Source organism: Macaca mulatta, chromosome X (genome assembly GCF_049350105.2).
Source record: "Macaca mulatta isolate MMU2019108-1 chromosome X, T2T-MMU8v2.0, whole genome shotgun sequence".
Lineage (NCBI taxonomy): Eukaryota > Metazoa > Chordata > Mammalia > Primates > Cercopithecidae > Macaca > Macaca mulatta.
The window spans coordinates 50,665,550-50,683,161 of NC_133426.1; the positions used below are offsets into that span (position 1 = coordinate 50,665,550).

Below are 17,612 nucleotides of genomic sequence, written 5' to 3' on the forward strand. Positions count from 1 at the left end.
AGACTCCATCAGAGTGTACCTACAACCCAGTCCTCACTTAGTGTGGAATTACAGGCTGGCATGGAAAGGGACACTGCATTAGGAGGCTAATAAGATGAGATACATCCCTGAAAGTTATTGCCCTGTACTCCTTCACAAACCACAGTACTAGCAGAGGAATTGGAAACTCTCTTAGTAGGACTGCCATTGACTCTCCATATGATAGACATAGGTAAGCCACTGAATACATCAGTCTCAGTTTTTCCATCAGTTTCCCCACAATCTTTCCTGACTGCCTCACAGTGTGGCTGCAAGAGTAATGAAATAAAGGATGAGGAAGCACATTGTAAATAGTAACACTGTATGCAAATGAAGCAAAGTTTCATTTTCCTCACTCTGCAGCAACACTTCTGAGAAGAAAGCCAGAGCCAGCATAAAAGATTGGCTATTCGGTCAGGCGCGTGGTGGCTCATGCCTGTAATCCCAGCACTTTGGGAGGCTGAGGTGGGCAGATTGCTTGAAGGAGTTCGAGACCAGCCTGGACAACATTGTGAAACCCCGTCTCTACCAAAAATACAAAAAATTAGCCAAGCGTGGTGGCGTGTGCCTGTAGTCCCAGCTACTTGGGAGGCTGAGGTGGGAGGACTGCTTGAGCCTGGGAGGCACAGGTTGCAGTGAGCCGAGCTGGCACCATTGTACTCCAGCCTGAGCCACAGAGTGAGACCCTGTCTCAAAAACAAACAAAAAAATGGCTACTAGATTGTCAGGGTATCATTTAAAGACCACCCACTTGAATGTCACTTTAGACATGGGGATGCCTAGACCCAGGTAAGGCAAGTGATATACCTAGGATTCCAGAAATAGAGAGTGGCAGAAAAAGGATTAGAACCCAAGTTTTTAATCTGCTAACCTAATTATCCTTCTATTCCCTTCCACCCATCCCAATCAGTGTGTACAGACTAAGAAGGCTGTTTTCAAGGAGAAAGATATTTTGTTCTGAATCATAAAAGGAAATAAAATTAAGGTTGAAAAATGAAGAGGGAATTAATGAAATATGCCAAAACAGTGTCTTGTCAAGAAAAACACAATACAGGCAATCATTGTGCTTAAAAAATACCATGGTCCCTTTTTATACTGTTGAGGCCAACCCAGTTATAACTGACTTTTACTGTTATGCAGCCATAAAAAAGGATGAGTTTGTGTCCTTTGTAGGGACATGGATGCAGCTGGAAACCATCATTCTCAGCAAACTATCGCAAGAACAGAAAACCAAACACCACATGTTCTCACTCATAGGTGGGAACTGAACAATGAGATCACTTGGACTCGGGAAGGGGAACATCACACACCGGGGCCTATCACAGGGAGCGGGGAGGGGGGAGGGATTGCATTGGGAGTTATACCTGATGTAAATGGCGTGTTGATGGGTGCTGACGAGTTGATGGGTGCAGCACGCCAACATGGCACAAGTATACATATGTAACAAACCTGCACGTTATCCACATGTACCCTAGAACTTAAAGTATAATAAAAAAAAAAAAAGAAAGAAAAAAAAAAGAACTAGGCTGTTTAGGAGGAATGGGAGAAATAATTTTACCCCTTGCATATCTAAATGCATGTCATAATGAGCCTTCATATAATAGGGGTCAACTGTACATTCAGTGGAAAGGGAATCATTAGAAGGCACCCTGCCTCTCAACACATGGAGCACTTCCTCTACAGCTTGGCCAAGGAAACCCTCATCTACCCTCAAATAATCCCCCAGCCAGACCACAAATTGCTGGCTGCCCCATACTTAGTAACACCCCCTGCCATGCTCTCACTGGCTCACAAAATAATCCAGGACCACAGCAGCAAGCACTCTCTGGGGTACTTCTCAAGATGGGTCAGCTCTGGGCAGAGCTGAAAAATGACCTCTCCAAGGCAGGTTGTCTAGGCAGACTGTGGAAATTCTGTGGGCGGTGTGAGGAGAAAAAGAAAGGGAGGAACTGCCAGACCATAGAGGGCTGCATATCCCATTGTGACCTTGGTGGAAAGAGAGGGGAGAGGAGGAGCTTGATTAGAAGAAATTCCTGAAGGCCAGGATTCCCCTCACCAAAGGAGTTGAGTGTTTTTGTTAAAAAAAAAAAAAAAAAAAAAAAAAAAAAAAAAGCACATAATTTTCTCCAGAGAACACTGGAGGGAGACTGCCTCAGGAGGGGTTGTGACGGTGGATGACAAAGGCATCTCAGGCTAGTTAAAGTACATGACAAATATGGGGGAAAGGGTGCTATATGAAGATCTGAGCTAGTTTGGGGAGGCTAATGATCACAGGGGTCCCTGCCAGCCCCCCAAAATGTTGCCTCAGCATACCTCAGACTCCTCAATCTGATTGGTACACCCATGGCAACACTCCAGGGTTCCTAAGAGTGTGGGCCCCAAGGCCTGAAGGATCCCATACACTGGAAGTCAACCAGCGGCTCCAATGCAAGGCGAATGCCGCAAAATGCCGCACAGGTTATTGTGGGTGTGTGTTGCGGGATACATTTGCTGAATCCTCTGCTGAGATGTGACCAATGTTGAACCCCACCCCCCCGCAAAAAAAAAAAAAAAAAGTGATATTTGTTCCCTGCTGAAAAGACACATCTTTCTATTTCCAGCCTCAACCCACATCTACAACTTCAATTGCCATTTAAGCGGGTTGAAAGGGGGAGGGCTTTTCGGATTTGAGGATTTAAGAGAAACAACAACAAAAAAGTGGAATAAAGTTGGTGAAGTCCGTTCACTTGGCAATCTGGCACCTCAAGGTGAGTCGTCCCACAAGTCACTCTTCCTGGTAACAGCTCCAGCTGCCCCTTCCCCTCGCCCTCACCCCTACGGGGGAGGCTCGCTTTGGGGGTTCTGGAGCACTCAGGAGAGCTCCTCTCTCCTGTCCTCAGCTGCAACTTGGTTTCCAGCAGATCACAGACTCCTAAAACAAACAAACCCTGGCGGCGGCGGCGGCGGCGGCGGCGGTGGCGGCGGCGGCGGCAGCAGCAGCAGCAGCAGCTCCAGCACAGCTGCGCTCCATGGCGCAAAAGTTTCCTCCACACTTCTCAACGTGCAGGAAATCTCGCCGGCGCTGGGGCAGGACTCTGGAGGGAGGGAGAGGCCGAGCCGAACCGGCGGCAACAACGCCCCAAGAGCTGAATGGATCTGTGCGCGTCGGCCGTGGGAAGTGAGGCTGGCAAAAGCCACCAGTGCCTCATCTCCGTTCCCACACCGGCCCCTAGCCCTGCAACCTGCCTGGGAGGGACGGCCCGCCCGTCGATGGAGGGGCCAACACTGCCAAGAGAGCTGCCAAGCCGCGATGACTGTCCCTTCAGTCCTTCACTGTCCCGTAGGGACGCAGGGGCCTCCAAGGATAAATCCCCAACGGCCTCCACTTCCTCCAGCCCAAACTGAGGGGAGTAGCCGCCCCGACGTGGGGGAGCAAGGGCTGCCCCAGCGCCCTCGCGAGTGTGTCCGCGCAAGGCTCTAGCTGGGGGCTAGTTGTGCTCCCAGCTTGTGTTCCAGCCACCCTTAGGGGATGTCTGCACCTGGACTGGTGGCAAGACCCCTCCGTGCCGTTCAGAGGGGCTTTCGCTCCTAGCCCTAACTAAGTTTCAAAGTTGGCCTGAGGGCCCCGTTCAGCGGCAGCCTTCGCACCCGCTTGTCCATTCAAAGTTGGGCGCCGTTAGGACAGGAGCCGCCAGTTCTTACCTTAGACACTGTGAGCGGCTCGCAGTGTTCCAGACCCCCCTTAAGGGTGAAGCCCCAGGGTGCCCCCCCTTGCAGCTGCACAGGGACGTACTGGAAGGACCCAGGCCGGTTCTCCATCCTCGGCTGGGCTCAGGCGCCGCCGGGCTCCTTTTCCGAGGGGGCTACGTTGCCTCCGCCCCCAGCAGCTCCGCCACCATCGCCCTCCAGCTCTACGCCACCCCTTACCGCCCTGCTCCGCCTACTCTCCCGGCTGGAGACGCTCAGGCAGCGAGCGAGCGCAAGGAGGAAATGACACGGAGCTGGAGAAAGGGGGAGAGAGGGGGGAAAAGGAGAAGGGAAAAAAAGAAAAGAAAAGAAAGAAGGAGAGGCGGAGGGATAGCGCGTAATGGACAAGAAAACGGAGCAATGGGGAGGGGCAGTCACTGGGACCTCGCCTATAGGATCGCTGGGGAGTGGGAGCGAGGCGAGGCCTCACATCAATTGTTACATTGTTTCATTCAAGCAGGGCCCCTCTTTGGTCCTCCTCTTTACTGCCGGGTTCCCCGCCCCTCCAGCCAGTCCAGGCTAGGGGAGGTGAAAGTCGTTAGTGTGGACGGCCCGCGTGGCTGAGTGGGCTGAAACGCTGGTTTCCTGATTAGCGCGTTCATGTTTCTCTGACTGCCTTTTTCTTCTGAAGGTCCCGAGAACGGAGATCTGGGAGGGTTAAAAGGCTGCTAATTTGTGGACCTTGCCTAGAGGGGTGGAAAGCAAAGCAAGCAGGCCAGCGGACACAGTGAGGCTGTGTGTGTAGGCTGCTCTGTGTGTACGCGCTAGGTGTGTGGGGTCATTATGAAACTTTGCCCCAGAGCATAGTTTAAATAAAGAAGCACTTTGAGGATGCCCCCTGCTCGGGCTTCCCCGCACCCTGGCTCAGTGTTGGCGTCTATGGGTAGCACTGTGCTTGTGTATGTTCCAGTCATCTGGAGTTCCTGGCACGGCCTTGCACTTGCCCCACTGAGATGAGCAAGCCAGCAATCAGCAAACTTTATGACTAGCAGTATTGTCTCTAAACAAACCTACAGGAAAGAGCATCCATTGATAAGCTGGCCAATTAATAATGTTGTGCCTTCGGGAAGAATCAGCTTTTAGACTGGGTCCAGAACATCTCTGCACATCTGTTCGAGCTTGACCTTGTAGTTTCTGAGCTGGGCTTTTATAACAGACCAAACAGCCCCAATAATAGTCCTGAAAAGCGAGTTTGTTACTGAATCTTGTGCTGATTTCTCTGCCTTCACTTGGACAGGTTATCGTCTCTCTTTGAGGTGTTTTCTCTGAAGCCACATGCGGGCAGTGAATTTTTAAAGGGCCTCTCACTAGCGGAGAAAGTGTTGACAACTCAGTTGTGACTCAACAGGATGTTCCCACTCTGTCTCGCCTGTTCAGTCCCTTCCCCTGTTCTTGTGCAGCTTCTTCTTCATGGCCAACAAACACACTGCGGCCCCTTCCTTCACAGCCAGCTTTCTGCGGTCAAGGTTTCCACTCTCTACTTCTACTTCCTCACCTGTCGCTGCCTCTTCAACAGACTGCAGCCTGCGGTGTGCTGCAGCATGCCACTGAAATGTCTCTCAAAGTCACCCCCCTGCATCAATCCTTTTTTCTCAGCCCCCCTGGACTGTCTGCATATTACCCTGACTTTTCTTTAATAAAATGGCAATTTAGGTGTTTGTAGCCTGCCTTTTTAAAGTCCTTAGAGATGATTCACATGGGAAACCATCCTCGATCTTTTAGGCTTTTATACCTACAAAGACCGCCTTGATCATGTTTATTGTTTTATATGTTCCTTACTTGAAAGCAGAAAATTTGATAAAATGGCAACTCAACTTGTTGATTCTTACTTGTGTTAACCTATGTTATAACATTCATTTGCCCTGCCCCACCTTGAAACTGAGCATTTTTTTCTTTTTTGGATAATATTTCCGTGTCACTTGGTAGAACCCAGCGTGTTTCAGTCCCAGCATATCTGTAAAGCTCAGTTCACAGGATATATAGTCATCACTCAAGGACTATTAGAATTATGTGTCTAGACTAGAGGAAAGACATTTGGAAGCAGTAGACACACATCTGAGCCCTGGTCTTGTCACTAACTAGATGGGTGACCTTGGGCAAATCACTGAGCTAACTCTTTTCAGTCTCCTGTTCTTCCTCTGTAAACTTTAGCTAATAAGCCCTGACTTTCCTACCTCCCAGGCCTGTTGAGAGACTAAGATGAAATAATACATATGAAAACACTTTGGTAAGGAAAAAGTAAAAATCATCTCGCAACCTTATTATGGAAGCAAGCACTGAGCTAGCCTTTAACTAATCTATTTTCATTCCAAGCCTTACTCTACAATGATGTCTTGTTGCACTCTTCAGTTTATCCTTTTCATCATTACAGCAGAACATAAATTACCTAGCCCCTTGTACAAACAGTGCATAAGTAGTAGATATTTTGAACATAAGGTGACTAGATTATCTTGCTTCTTTATTGATAAAAATCAGTGCTGCTAGCAGGCATCTCATTCTTCTTTGGAAGTATACAGTTAGTGGGAGCATGATTGCATAGTGGAAAGGGTACAGGGTAGAACTTGAGATGCCTAGATTCTAAGCTAGTTCTGCCATTAATTCACTGTGCGATATTAAGGATGTCACCCTCTCTGTAAATTGAAGGAGTTGAGCGACTTGATTTCTTAAGTTCCTCTACAGTTTGCAAATTCTGTGACTACTTCCTGGCAAGTGCCTAAACGTAGTATATGTGCAAACAAACTCTTGATGATAGAGTTGAACCAAGTAAAAATAAAGCAACGGAGAACATTTGAGGGGTATATTACTCTGTGTGTGTGTGTGTGTGTGTGTGTGTGTGTGTGTGTGTGTGTGTGAAGTGTGCATGCACACGCTGGAGCCATCAGACAGATGATAAATTCATTCTAAAGTATGTTAAATTGCCTGTGGGGAAAAGGTGGAAAGTCCACTAGGCAGGTAGAAATAGGAAACTGCATATCAAGGAAGGGGTGGTGATTGATAATACACATTTGAATGATAACTGAAGCCATTATTTGTAGTATATAATCTCACCCAGAGAAATTAGAATCTCACCCACAAAGTAGAATCCTGGATTATGCTAATATTTAAAATATTATGCTAATATTCAAAAGTCAGGAAGGATAACAAAAGACCCACAAAGGCGTAGACCCAGGAGGTGGGCAAAAGGCCAACCAGGGACAGATAAATTAAAACCAGGCTAGGTACTTCCACCTCATTAAACATTCCTCTCAGGAGTCTTGTATTCATTCAAAATCTATTGACAAGTTTACATTTTTAGAAGAAGGAAGACTGAAATAGGAGTCCTTCTCTGAACTTTTTTAAAAAAAATTTCCTTGGCTGAATCTTTTTGAAAAACTCAAATTTGAATACAATTTTCCTCATCACAGTGCCTCTAGCTTTTTTGCTGTCGTTATCAGTTTTTTTTTAATTTTTATTTTTTGCTCCCCAGTGGGATCTAATCCAGCTCCTTTTTGAATGAGGAGCCTTTTGAGATTCTATAGAACCTTATGCACTCTCTCCGCCTGAAAGCTACACATGTTCACTCAATGCTGTATATAGTTTGGGCTGAGACGTATAGACCCTAGCTTCAGAATCCTTGCTCTAGGCTTGGCGTGGTGACTCACGCCTGTAATCCCAGCACTTTGGGAGGCCGAGGCGGATGGATCACCTGAGGTCAGGAAAAAAAAAATACAAAAATTAGCCAGGCGTGGTGGCATGTGCCTGTACTTCCAGCTACTTGGGGAGGCTGAGGCAGGAGAATCACTTGAACCCGGGAGGTGGAGGTTGCAGTGAGCTGAGATTGCGCCACTGCACTCCAGCCTGGGCAACAGAGTGACACTCCATCTGAAAAACAAAAACAAAAATATCCTTGCTCTAGAAAAAGACAAGATTTGTTCTTTTTGTGTGTGTGGTAAAAGCAAAAAACAAAACAAAAAACAGAACAAAAAACCACACATATCATGAAGTCTACTCTCATACCAAATTTTTAATTGTACAGAACACTATTTATAACTTTATGTACATTGTTGTACAGCAGATCTCTAGAATTTCTTTGTATTGCATAATTTAATCTATATAAATTGAACAAGAACTCTCGCCTCACACCCAGCCTGTGGCGACCACCATCCTACCTTCTGCTTCTATGAGTTTGACTATTTTAGATACCTCATATAAGTGAAATCATGTAGTATTTGTCTTTCTGTGACTGCCTTATTTCACTTAACATAATGTCCTCCAGGTTTATGCATGTTATCTCGTATGACAGGATTTCCTCTTTTTTAAAGGCTGAATAATATTCAATTTCATATAAAAATACACATTTTTTTTTTATTCATCCATCTGTCAATGAGCATTTCTTCCAGCTTTATTGAGGTATATTTGAAAAATAAAATTGTATATTTTTAAGGTGTACAATATAATGATTTATATTTGCATACATTGTAAATTGATAACCACAATCAGCTAATTAACACATCTGTCACCTCACAGCTGCCATTTTTTGCATGTGTGTGGTGAGAAGACATAAGATCTACTGTCTTAGCAAATTTCAAGTATAAAACACAGCATTATTAACTATAGTCACCATGCTGCACATTGGATCCCCAGAACTTATTGATTTTATAAGTGAAGGTTTGTACCATTTGACCATCATCTTCCCATTTCCCACCCCCCAGTCATATAAGTGAGACCATGCAATAATGCAGTATTTGTCTTTCTGTTTTTGGCTTATCTCATTTAGCATAATATCCTCCCAGTTCATCCATTTTGTCAAAAGTGTCAGGATTGCCTTCTTCTTTAAACGAAGGGGTACACACACGTGTATATAGAGTTATGCATCACTTAATGATGGGGATACGTGCTGAGAAATGCATTGTTAGGCAATTTTATCATCGTGTGAACATCACGGAGTGTACTTATACAAACCTCTATGGTATAGTCTACTACACACCTAGACTATGTAGTATAACCTATTGCTTCTAGGCTATAAACCTGTATGACATGTTGCTATACTGAATACTGTAGGCAAATGTAACACAATGGCAAGTATTTGTGTATCTAAACATATCTAAACCTAGAAAATGTACAGTAAAAATATAGTATAAAAGATTAAAATGGTACATCTGTAAAGGGCACTTATGAAGGGAGCTTGCAGAACTGAAAGTTGCTCTGGGTTAGTCAGTGAGTGAGTGGCGAGTGAATGTGAAGGCCTAGGACATTCCTGTACACTACTGTAGATTCTATAAATAATGTACACTTGAGCTACACTAAATTTATTTAACATTTTTTTCTTTCTTCAATAATAAATTGACCTTAATGTATTGTAACTTTTTTACTGATAAACTTTTAGATTTTTTTATTTTGTAATAACACCTAGCTTAAATCACACATTTTATAGATATACAAAAATATTTTCTTTATATCCTTATTCCATAAACATTTTTCTATTTTTATTTTTTTACATTTTAAAACTTCTGGTTAAAAACTAACACACAAGCACTCAATTTAGCCTAGACCTACACAGGATTAGAATCATCAAGATGTCACTAGGTGATAGGACTTTTTCAGCTCCATTATGATCTTATGGGACTCCCATTGTACATTCAGTCAGCTGTTGATCAAAATATTATTATGTGTCACATAACTGTGTATGCGTGTGTGTGCATGTGTGTGTATACAAAACATTTAAAATCCATTCTTCCATCAACAGATTCTTAGATTATTTCCATATTTTGACTACTGTGAATAATGCTGCAATGAACATGGCAGTGCAGATATCTTTTCAAAATACTGATTTCAATTCCTTTAAATATATACCAAGCAATGGGATTGCTGGATCATATGGTAGTTCTATTTTTATTTTTTGAGGAACCTCCATACTGTTTTCCATAATGGCTGCAGTAATTTACATTCCTGCCAACAGTGTACAGTGTATGAGGATTTCCTTCTTTACATTCTTGCCAACACTTGTTATCTCTATAGAGTTATCACTATAGAAAACCACCCAACTGCAAAAATAAACAATAAAAGAGGAAGAAAAAAAGAATATACAAAACAACCAGAAAACAAACAATACAATGATAGGAGTAAATCTTCCCCTATCAATAATAACCTTGAATGTAATATGTTTTGAAGTCAGTAAGTGTGAGGCCTCTAGTTTTGTTTTTCTTTCTGAAGATTGTTTTGGATATTTGGCTTCCTTGTGGTTCTACACAGATTTTAGGGATTTTTCTTTTTTCTTTTCTTTCTTTCTTTCATTTTTTTTTTTTTTTTGAGATGGAGTCTTGCTCTGTTGCCCAGCCTGGAGTGTAGTGGTGCAATCTAGGCTCACTGCAACCTCCGCCTCCCAGGTTCAAGTGATTCTCCTGCCTCAGCCTCCCGAGTAGCTGGGACTACAGGCGCCCGCCACCACGCCCAGCTAATTTTTGTATTTTTAATAGAGATGGGGGTTTCACCATATTTGCCAGGCTGGTCTCGAACTCCTGACCTTGTGATCTCCCCCTCTTGGCCTCCCAAAGTGCTGGGATTAGAGGCGTGAGCCACTGTGCCTAGCGGTTTTAGGGATTTTTCTACGCCTTAAAAAAATAAATAAATAAATAAAGCCTTTGGAGTTTTGATAGAGATTGCATTGAATCTGTAGATCACTCTGGGTATATATTAAAAGAACATTTGTTAACAATCAACAAATTGAAGAGACAACCCACAGAATAAAAGAAAATATTTGTAAACTACCCATCTGACAAGGGATTAATAACCAGAATATATAAGGAACTCAAACAACTCAATAGTAAAAAAAAAAAAACAAAAAACAAAAAACAACAACAACAAAAAAACGAATACTCCAACTAAAAAACAGGCTAAAGGTCTGAATAGACTTTTCTCAAAAGACATACAAATGGCCAACAGGTTTATGAAAAAAATGCTCAATATCACTATCAGAGAAATGCAAATCAAGATCACAATGAGATATCACATCACCCCACCCCAGTTAAAGTCGCTTTTTTTTTTTTTTTTCTTCTTGAGACGGAGTCTGGCTCTGTCGCCCAGGCTGGAGTGCAGTGGCCGGATCTCGGCTCACTGCAAGCTCCGCCTCCCGGGTTCACGCCATTCTCCTGCCTCAGCCTCCCGAGTAGCTGGGACTACAGGCGCCTGCCACCTCGCTCGGCTAGTTTTTTTGTATTTTTGTAGTAGAGACGGTGTTTCACCGTGTTAGCCAGGATGGTCTCGATCTCCTGACCTCGTGATCCGCCCTTCTCGGCCTCCCAAAGTTCTGGGATTACAGGCTTGAGCCACCGCGCCCGGCCTAAAGTCGCTTTTATCAAAAAGGGAGAGAACAATGGATGGGGAGAAAGGAGAACCTTCATATACTGTTGGTTGGAATACAATTTAATACAGCCAGTATGGAAAACAGCATGGAGGTTCTTCAAAGAACTAAAAATAGAACTACCATATGACCCAGCAATCCCACTACTGGTTATTTGTCTGATAGAAAGGAAACCAATATATCGAAGAGATATCTGCACTTCCATGTTTATTTCAGCGCTATTCACAATAGTCGAAATATGAAATCAACCTGAGTGCCTGTCAATAGATGAATGGATAAAGGAAATATGGTATATATACACAATGGAGTATTATTAAATCAAAATAAAAGAATGAGGTTGGATGTGGTATCTCATCTCTGTAATCCCAGCACTTCAAGAGGCCAAGGTGGAAAGATTGCTTAAGCCCAGGCGTTCAAGACCAGCCTGGGCAACATAGGGAGACCCTATCTCTACAAAAAATAAAATAAAATAAATAGGTGGGCATGATGATGTACACCTTAGTCCCAGGTACTTAGAGATGGTGAGGTGGGAGGATTGTTTGAGCCCAGGAGGTCAGGAGGTTAGGAAGTCAAGGCTGCAGTGAGCCATGATCCTGCCACTATAGTCCAGCCTCCACGACAGAGTGCAATACCTTTCTCCAAAAATAAAAAATAAAAATAAAAGAATGAAATCCTTTCATTTGCAGCCACATGGATGGAACTGGAGATCATTATGTTAAGTGAAATAAGCCAAGTGCAGAGAGACAAACATCACATGTCATCACTCTTATGGGAGCTAAAAAAAAAAGTGTATCTCTGCTGGGTGTGGTGGTTCACACCTGTAATCCCAGCACTTTGGGAGGATGAGGTGGGTGGATCGCGAGGTCAGGAGATCGAGACCATCCTGGCCAACATGGTGAAACCCTGTCTCTACCAAAAATAAAAAATAAAAAATAAAAAAAAATTAGTTGCGTGTGGTTGCGCATGCCTGTAATCCAGCTACTTGGGAGGCTGAGGCAGGAGAATCGCTTGAACCTGGGGGGTGGAGCTTGCAGTGAGCCGGGATCCAACCACTGCACTCCAGCCTGGGCAACAGAGTGACACTCCGTCTCAAAAAAAAAAAAAAAAAAGGGAAGGAGTATCTGATGAAGATAGAGAGTACATTTTGGTCACTAGAGGCTGGGAAGGGTAGAGGGAAGAGGGAAATGAAGAGAGGTTTACTAATGAGTAAGATTATACAATGTGATAAAAGAAATAAGTCCTAGTGTTTCATGGATCAGTAGAGTGACTATAGTTTAAAATAATCTATTATATATTTCAAAATAGCTAGAAGAGAATAATTCAAATGTTCCTTGCTTAAAGAGAAGACAAATTAAGGTGATGGATATCCCAATTATACAGATTTGATTTCTACAAATTATATGAATGTATTAAATTATCACATGTACCCTGAAAATAGCACACATCTATTATATATCAATAAAAAATGAAATTATTTTGTAAGGTACTTTTAAAGAGCTTACATATTTACCGAGCTAATCTTTCTTTCTTTTTCTTTCTTTCTTTCTTTGTTTCTTTCTTTCTTTCTTTCTTTCTTTTTCTTTCTTTCTTTCTTTCTTTCTTTCTTTCTTTCTTTCTTTCTTTCTTTCTTCTTTCCTTCCTTCTTTCTCTCTCTCTTCCTTCCTTTCTCTTTTCTTTTCCTTTCCTTTTTTTCTTTTCTTTTCTTTCCTTTCCTTTTCTTTTCTTTTCTTTTGAGACAGGATCTCACTCTGTCACCCAGACTGGAGTGCAGTTTTGCGATCACAGCTCACTGCAGCCTCTAATTCCTGGGCTCAAGTGATCCTCCCTTCAGCCTCCTAAGTAGCTGAGACTACACACATGCACTACAATGCATAGCTAAATTTTGTACTTTTTGTAGATATGGAGTCTTTTATATTGCCCAGACTGAAACAATGTTTCAACAGGAAAAAATATTCACCGTAGGGTGCGGTGGCTCACACCTGTAATCCCAGCACTTTGGGAGGCAGACGCGGGTGGATCCTGAGGTCAGGATTTCGAGACCAGCCTGGCCAACGTGGTGAAACCCCGTCTCTACTAAAAATACAAAAACTAGCCAGACATAGTGGTGGGCACCTGTAATCCAGCTACCTGTGAGGCTGACGTAGGAGAATCACTTGAACCAGGGAGGTGGAGGTTGCAGTGAGCAGAGATTGTGCCACTGCACTCCAGTCTGGGCGACAAGAGTGAAACTCTGTCCCAAAACAAAAAACAAACAAACAACAACAACAAAAATAAACAACAAAAAAAAGGAAAAGGTATTCACTAAGTAAGTTAAATTTGCCCTAGACTTAGAGCACGCTTGCTAAGCACTGGGTACTGTGCAAGGTATGTTCCATATATTATTGGCAAGTATTACAATAGCCCTACAAAGTAGGCATTATTAAGTCTGTTTTCCAAGTGAGGAAACTGCTCCATGAAGTGGTAGAACCAGGATTATAAGGCAGGGAGGTTGCAGAAGCATCCTGTGATAACTTTATTTATCATGTCTCTGTCATAGTCCCCTCTTTTGCAGAGAAGGAAGGGGTTTGGAGTCCTCCGTTTTGTTCTCCTCATGTTTCCACTTGGGATGACTTCTGTTAGAATAACGCTCCTGGCCTGTCTCCCCACCCTTCATGTGATGGGTGAGTTGGCAAGTCTGTACCGCTAAGTGTAGGGAGTATTAGGAAGCCTATTATGGCAGACTTTCTATTCCCTATCTTCCAATACAGACTTTAACCATAATAAACTGATATTTTTAATCTCTCTTTATTTCTTTCCTGTGTCTATCAGTTGGTTCTGAACTTGGGAATGAATGAGAGGTGTGCTACTATTCACTACTATTTCAAAATGTATCTCTTCAACCCATTTTCTACCCAGCCTGTGTCCTTCTGTCCACTTCTCTATTCCATATTGTCTCCTGAGTGTCTATGTGAGCCTGTCTGTGAATATACTTCTGATTGCCTAGATACCTATAACAGGAAGTGTGTGGGGGTATTAGGCCAAACTCCATGTGGTCCTAAGGAAAATGATCTACATGTCCATGGGAGAAAGAGGGAGAGAGAATGAAGGTGTGTTCCTTGAATTTGGCTCTGAGGGCTACCCTCACATAACTATCATGTTTTTTGTCCTTCTCTACTAGAAGCAGGCTCTACCAGAAAAGAATGCTTAAAGCCCATTTCTTTTCCTATTGTTTCATTCTGCGACCACAGACCTTCCTCTTCTCATCTCTGTGCTAGCAGTGTCAGAAGAGGGAGAGCAGTCACTATTTCAGAAGCCTTTTCTGTGCTTACTCAAAGATTGAAGATTGTTTACAGACTAAGGAAGTTCTCATTTTTCACAGGCAGATTATAATACTAGATAAATCTAACCTGTGTTTTGTGATTGTTATCTAGCATTCTGTGGCCCATACTTCTGACATACTTGATAAATGGTGTCAAGTCATCTTAATTTCATCACACCCTTGGAAAAAATAAGGTAAGAGTCAGAATTATAGTCACCCTTTTACAGATGAAACCAAAAGTAGAATAGTTTCGTTGCTTAACTAATCATTCTTCCCACACTTCCTTGGAATTTCAGGTGTTGGTGGGCCGACTGTTCCTGGGCCAGTTGCCTAACAGGCAAAAGGGGAACCAGACCATGTTTTAATGAAACAGATTTTGTCAGAAATAATATCAAAAGGTGTTCATTTTTAGTCTCATCAGTTGAATCTCTTGGAATATTCCACTTGGGCTTCTAGGGCTTCTGTTTCTCTCCTTCCCCATTTACCCTACACTGCCCAACAATCACCCTGACACTTCCGGATATTTCTCACAGGGGAGAGAATCTGAGTCAATAATCATAGGCAGTGGAGAGGGGAAAAAAGTTGAATGTTCTAGGTATTATTCATATGCAGATTACATGAAAATAGTACCAAGTTTCTCCTTCCCATTTATCTATACATCTAAGGGTGTGCAGGTACATAAGGGATGGGCAGGTGCAGCAAAGGAGAATTCTAAGTAGACCATCCTACTGAAGAGTGTGTCTGATTTCTGGGAAATTTTGCCTAGGGCTACGGAAAGATTTATAGTCAAGGTCTGTTTATTTTGAGTCAAAGTTAGTATAACGTTAGTATAAAATGTTACAGCTTAGACACTATTTGAGTTAAATAAATTCTTATAGGTACATACTTCTGGAGAAATATGGAGTTTATGTTTCTCCTTGGGTAACTTTATAAAAAAATCTTTCTATTGTTGAAGTATCTCTTCTGGGTCATCTGGTTCTTTTATCCATTCAGAAAAAAATGCCAGTTTTCTTATGGAATCTCAGGATCTTGCCTTGGTATTAGATTTGAGACTGTAGATTCAAAGCCTCTTCATCATTCTTGAGTTAATAAATCTAGACAGCATTCGTGTGTGTGTGTGTGTGTGTGTGTGTGTGTGTGTGTGTGTGTAAGAGGCTGCCATCTGTGGTGGTTGGTGCTCTCAGAGAAGGCTTGTTGAAGCAGGAGTTGGTTTGTTTGTGTCCTAAGCTCACAGTAGTGTCAGCTCAATTGGAAACTCTGCATTTGCCCTTGGGGAAGTCACTCCCTTGGTACAAGTTTAGCTGGGATGTGATGCATGTTTGCCATTGCTTTAGAGAAGTTTCAGCCAGCAATTGACTCCTTCTTCATAGCAAGGATGTAAAAATCAGATGAACTGCTCAGATTCAATATGTGGGCTGAAAGATGGCCTCTTCTGGGTACCCAGTTCAGACAGGGGCTACCCCTGGCTTTGAGCTGTGTGTTAGCCAATTTATTCTATTTCTCAAATACTGTTTTCTGTGAGCCATTACTCCTTGGCAATTCATAAAGTAAATTTTCAGTGCATATTAAGCTCTAACCTCAATTCATCCAACCATGGAAAGAAAAAAGTCACACATGCATATATACACAAACCTCAGATTTAGCTTTTTCCCTTTCCAAAGTTGTTCATCATTTTGCCCTCCTATAGTGACAGAGAAAGTATACCAATTCATTGGGCATTTGAGCAAGATAAACCCATCACTACAGTTTTGGTGAAGCTCTGGAGAAATACACAGTTGACAGTCGAAAGAACTATTTGTGGTGTCAGGGACACACACACAAACATATGCACATACTCAACAAGACATGGGAGGTGAGACATGGGTGATGTGCAGTTGAGGTAGACAGATGGAAAATGGGATGGGAAGCTTGAGCCTTTGGTTTGTTTTACTCCCTTGCCACATATTTTTCAGATGTACATTAGAGATAGATAGATAGATAGATAGATAGATAGATAGATAGATAGATAGATACATTCTTCTTTCCTTTTTGATAATTTATTTTTACTCTAGACTTAGTAAAAATGACCCCACCTGTGAAATATTAGCTAACGAGAAAATCATTTTGCTTTGATTCAGATCCAGAATGACCTAGCCCAAAGAGGAAAGTATGACCAGCTGCCTTTGTCCAGGAGTGTCAGATGGGCTTCTGAAAAGAATTGCTTTCTCCAAATATTTTCTTTGGAGGAAGTAGTCCCAGGCATGTGTACGTATGCCTGGATGTGTGCACATACACCCTTCCACCCATACAGACACATGAACAAACTCATACATAAGACTTTATGTTCAAACTGGGGAAATCTGGCTTTTTTCTGAGAGTCTGGCAGCTCAACTTGCTAAAGAAAGAGGTTCCTAAATTCTGAAACAATTGTCAAGAGTCTCTTTGGTAACACTTCCTTGATGTTCTAATATATAGGGCATTTTCAGTGTTTTTCTTTCATTGGTTTAGAGTAAACTTCAGAAACCTGGAAATGATACTTAGCTCTTCCCTTTCTCTCCTCCTATCACCTATGTCTACTGAATCATCAAGCCCTGTCATTTTTGGTCCTAAATTAATTCTCACATCAATCCACTTCTCTCCATGCCCACTGCCACTCCATCACCATCTCACACCTAGATCATTGCAATACCTTCCTAACAAGGTTCTCTGATGCCTGCAGTTCTGCCCAGATGCATCCATTCTCCATGTTGCAGTACAGTTGACCTTTAAACAACATGTGTTTGAACTACGTGGATCTACTCATACATGGATTGTTTTCAGCCGAAAGTGGATCGAAAATACAGTATTCACTGGATACAAAATCCACGTATACAGAGAGCCGATTTTTCTTGTCTATGGGTTCCACAGGGCTGACTGTAGGACCTGAGTATGCACGAATTTTGGTATGGGGGGTGGGTGGAACCAATCCCCTGTGTATACTGAGAGACAACTGTACTTTGCAGCCAGGGTGCTCTTTCTGAAGCACAAGCAAGCACAAACGATGTCACTCCCCTGTCCGACTTTTTTCAATGGTTCCTCATTGCTTACTGAATAAATTCTGAGTTTCCTTGATTAAGACTCTTAATACATGGATCCTGCCTACATAATACCCAGCACTCTACCCCCATGCCCCCCAACTCTGTTCCCTTCCCCCTCCACACATGGCTCTCTGGAAGTACCAAATTGTGCATGGTTTGAAGTACAACCTGTTCT

General features: G+C 42.8%; 1 protein-coding gene across 2 annotated transcripts in view; it reads right to left on the reverse strand.

The window, feature by feature from the left end:
* SHROOM4 (shroom family member 4) overlaps positions 1–4,000 on the reverse strand; it is a 232,281-nt gene extending 228,281 nt beyond the window's left edge. For both annotated transcript variants that reach the window (XR_001441973.2, XM_015127421.3), the window contains exon 1: positions 3,700–4,000. Coding sequence is in view for 1 of the 2 variants with exons in the window: in XM_015127421.3 (XP_014982907.2) it covers positions 3,700–3,816 (117 nt within the window). In the remaining variant the exon portion in view is untranslated. The remainder of the gene's footprint in view (positions 1–3,699) is intronic.
* Between the last annotated feature and the right edge of the window lie 13,612 nt (positions 4,001–17,612).